Source organism: Drosophila arizonae, chromosome 2, assembly GCF_054131065.1.
Source record: "Drosophila arizonae isolate 15081-1271.41 chromosome 2, UAZ_ARI_1.0, whole genome shotgun sequence".
Lineage (NCBI taxonomy): Eukaryota > Metazoa > Arthropoda > Insecta > Diptera > Drosophilidae > Drosophila > Drosophila arizonae.
In genome coordinates, this window is record NC_142922.1 from 28,497,924 (window position 1) to 28,502,083 (window position 4,160).

At 41.5% G+C, this 4,160-nt stretch overlaps 1 protein-coding gene across 1 annotated transcript; it reads left to right on the plus strand.

Annotated features, from left to right (window-relative positions):
• Window positions 1–811: 811 nt before the first annotated feature.
• Window positions 812–3,579, plus strand: LOC108608948 (facilitated trehalose transporter Tret1-2 homolog). The gene is made up of 6 exons (XM_018000593.2): window positions 812–991; window positions 1,057–1,286; window positions 1,342–1,472; window positions 1,673–2,022; window positions 2,093–2,505; window positions 2,566–3,579. Exons 1-6 carry the CDS (start codon window positions 913–915, stop codon window positions 2,761–2,763), a joined length of 1,401 nt encoding a protein of 466 aa, XP_017856082.1. The 5' UTR covers window positions 812–912; the 3' UTR covers window positions 2,764–3,579.
• The last annotated feature ends 581 nt before the right edge of the window (window positions 3,580–4,160 follow it).

Consider the following 4,160-nt stretch of genomic DNA (forward strand, 5'->3'; position numbering starts at 1 on the left):
TAATATGGAATAGGCACTTTAAGCTCATTCACAATGTAAACAAAAATATTTACAAGCAAGTCTAGTGAACATTTAAATTATATCAGTGATAAACCAACATGTTCATGTAAGAATATTGCAATCGAGCATTACCGACTGCACAATACTCACTCACGGGCCACAAAGAATAAGACCTGTATGATAAATGAGTCAGAAGGACTCACAGTACTTTAACCGTTCTACTCGAGAGCTATGCCAATCATGATTTTGTGGCTTACACTTGATTACACTGGGTATTTCCAAAATGCAAAGTCGTCAAAATATTATACTACAAAAATAATATCGAAATATCAATATATCGATAAATTCTTCAATCGATATTTTTAAAGTTTCATATCAAATATCATACTGATATTTTCTCACAACTTCAAATATCATCGATACAATATTCTAAAAATATGCGACAACTAGATAAGCTAAAGTTAATATGCCCGTTCTCGTTGTGAACGAGTATAAAAAGCAAAGTTCACTTACATTAACAATGCCGATGCTTAAGCAAATATCTATATGAAAATGAGAAATTATTATTGCATTATACATATATAATACAAAATAAACTAAAACACCTTTATTAAGTTCCCTGCTCCCAGGGAAATTCTCTTGACTCTTCGCTTAAATCAATTCCCCTGTTGCCACCCAACTGACTGCCTTTCAGTAAGCCCCATTCGAGCTAGGCATATCTGTCGGTAGTCGAAAGAGTCAACAGATGCGCCTCAAATTTACATACTTCCGCACATATCTAATCTTTAGTTTTATTGAGGCGCCGTGACTGAGATAATCACTATAAAAGCAAATGAGAAGCGAATTCAGAACGTTTAGTAAACTAGGGTTCGCAGCGCCCTCCACATCAATCAGTGCAGGAAAAGGGCCAAAATGGTTTACAGTGTTGCTGCACAGAAGCCGAGCGTGTTTAGTGCGCGCTATCGCTGGCAGGTGATAGCCACCATGACAGGTGAGATCCATATGAGGCCGCTGTGTAATCAAAGCATAATCCTATTTGTATATCCACACGTGAAGTGCACATCCTGACCTTTCAGCACGGCATCGGTGTGGGTTGGTTGGCGCCATCGCTGCCTTTTCTGGGCTCAGACCAGACGCCGCTGAGCACGCCCATCACTGTCACCGAGACCTCCTGGGTGGGCTCACTGATCGGCCTGGGCGCCCTGACGGGCAACATTATCTTTGGACTGTTGCTGGATCGCCTGGGCCGCAAAGTGTGCATGAACTTGCTAGCCTTACCGAATATGGTAACTATATGAAGCATTGCTCAATTCAACAATTAAGCTAACGTATTTCTGATAGATCTATTGGATTCTCATCTATGTGGCCAAGGATGTGACGTATCTGTACGCAGGTCGCTTTCTGGCGGGCATCACGGGCGGCGGCGTGTACGTGGTATTGCCCATATTTGTAGCTGAAATTTCCGACAGCAAGTAAGTTGGCCTAGATAAGCTCTCAAAATGAATATAGATTCAGCTTAATTTAGACAACAAACAAGCTGCTCTATGATGGGCGTGTGTGATATTGTAAAACAGTTTGTTTGCTCTCGCAGTTTACAGTTTGTAATCTGAGCACCCTATAAACTTGATCTTAGACTTATGTAACTGCTTTCTTTTTGCGCCAACTCCCCCAGCATACGTGGCGCGCTATCTTCCATGGCCATGATGTATGTCAGCATCGGGCTTATGATCGGCTATTTGCTCAGCTCCTATCTGGACTACTATCTGGTGCCGTGCATAACTATAGCAGTGCCCGTGGTTTATCTTGTGGCCATCTTTGGCTTATCTGAGACACCGCAGTACTTGCTGCGCAGGGGCCGGGATGAGCAGGCGAAGAAATCGTATTGTTTCTACAAGAATCTGACAATAGCCAAGCCAGATGGTGAGTCAGCGCACGATGATTCGACGGAAAGAGAGTTTGCGACTTTCAAGCAACAAGTGCTCAGCAGCGGAGTGCGCCAAGATATCGCCTGGAAAGATTTCTGTAAGCTTCATACTGATAAGACGCTGGGGCTTTTACAGCTTTGCATTATTTGTTTGCGTTATGTTTACAGTTAATCTGCCTACCGTAAAGATCTTTGGGCTGAACTTCTTGTTGATCTTCTGCAACCAGCTGTCGGGCAGCTTCGCATTCTTCAACTACACCTCGAACATCTTCAACGAGCTGCACTCCCAGATAGATGCGAACACTTGCACCATTATCGTGGGCGCTGCCCAGGTGGTGGGCTTGCTCTGCGCCGTCGGCTTGGTGGATCGTGTGGGGCGACGCTGGCTGCTGCTCACCTCCATGGCCGGCATGGGCCTGGGTGAGCTGTCCATTGGGCTGCTCAAGGATCTCGCCTCCGCTGAGTTTCTGGCCGCCAACAACTGGCTCTCCCTGCTGCTCATGTGCTCCGTAGCCTACATAGCCGCCTTGGGCATTATACCGCTGATATTTGTCGTTGTTGTTGAGCTGCTGCCAGCCAAGGTAAGCTGAGATTAGCCACTGATCCACATAATCAAAATGATCTCATGATCTATCGAACAGATTCGCTCCCTGGGCACCTCCATTTGCATGGCCACGCTGAGCGTCTTCATGTTTGTCTCGCTCAAGATCTACCCGCTGCTGATCTTTGGCCCCGGCCTGCCAGTCACCATGTACATGTCGGCCAGCGTCTGTTGCATTGGGTTCGTCATACTGGGCCTCTGTCTGCCAGAGACCAAAGGCAAACAGCTGACGCACTAATTGAGGGCGCGTGTAGCCTCTACGTGTGGCTCTCGATGATGAGTTCGCCGAGCGGCATCAATCCCAGCGACCACGCCAAATTGTCGCTTTTGTATGGGCGAAACGTTGCATAAGCCGGGATTACCATTATGAGTGCCAGTGAGTGAGTGAGTGAGTGTTACGAGTATTCGCTTGTCAAGACAGCGCCGTCAAAGCAAACCAGACAAACGCCAGCCACAAATGGGGCATGGGGAGCATGTAGCTCATCCTGAACTCTTGAACTTAATTCAATTTCGGTCTCTTGCCATTGCTGTTATTGTTGCTTAGCTCACATTTCGTGTGTATTGTGTGCATGTGTGTGTGTGTGTGTGTGTGTAGTCTTTAAATATTATTTAATTTGACTTGGAGAAAGTCTGAGCTCTGTGCTACGAGTTCAAATTGAGCATGGGCCAATCAGTTAGCTATAGTTATGCAAATAATGAAATTAAAAAGACTTGAACCTAGCTAATATAGTAACTAATATAGTAGTTACTATCCTAAAAAATAAAAAAATTAATAAATATGTAATAATAATATAAGTAGTAATATAGTAAAAATAATAAATAAAAATAAAAAATAAAAATATTTTCAACAATCTGAAGAAAAAAAATGTTTAGATTAATATTTTGAACCGCAAATTTGACAAAACGATAAATAAAAGGTTCAATTTTCAAGCAAGAGCTATTTATATTCATCAGACTCAATGTTGCTTTATGGGATCGCATTGTGCTTGAGCTGAGTTGTTAATTTGTCGAACAATTAAGGTAACATTTTGCTTTGTTTTACAGATGGCTAGAAAAATATGAATTGCTACAATTTTTTTTTTTTTTTTTTTTTTTTTTATCCTGATAGTACTGTTATTTATTTCACCAATAAATCAACATTAATATAATAATTTGTACCAGCTTTATACTTTGACTTTTACTTGCTTTCCATTTTCTCATTAATGCATTATCGAGCAACATCTCTCTTGTTGGATGGACAGATCAAAAGGCTTTATATAATTCATATTATATATACAGATATGGCTTATTTTGCTCCTCATTTCTTATCGATGCATCTAAAGTTTTCCTCAGCAATACGTGACAGCAAGTTTTATATAAATAAAATCAGGCCTTTAAGTTGGCATGTAGTAAAAAATATAATGAACGCCAATCTAAAGAGATTTACAGCTATACACTAAAAAAAAAACTTTTAAAAATGCAATGCGGCTTGCAGTTGGCATCACAGCAGAGAAAAACTTGGCCAGAAAACAATATTTTGGTAGACACGTTTTGCGATTATGAAATGATAAATGCGAATTAATGAATTCGCATCAGCAAACAAACAAAGACACATTAATTCCGAGAAATTATTTATTTGGGTTTTGTTTCGGCTGT

What these genes read in the sequence shown, in the direction of transcription:
- LOC108608948 (XM_018000593.2), top strand. Translation starts at nt 913, where the DNA reads ATGGTTTACAGTGTTGCTGCACAGAAGCCGAGCGTGTTTAGTGCGCGC. An exon ending in TGCTAGCCTTACCGAATATG is followed by an intron (nt 1,287 to 1,341) that starts GTAACTATATGA and finishes TATTTCTGATAG; the next exon opens with ATCTATTGGATTCTCATCTA. An exon ending in GCTGAAATTTCCGACAGCAA is followed by an intron (nt 1,473 to 1,672) that starts GTAAGTTGGCCT and finishes CAACTCCCCCAG; the next exon opens with CATACGTGGCGCGCTATCTT.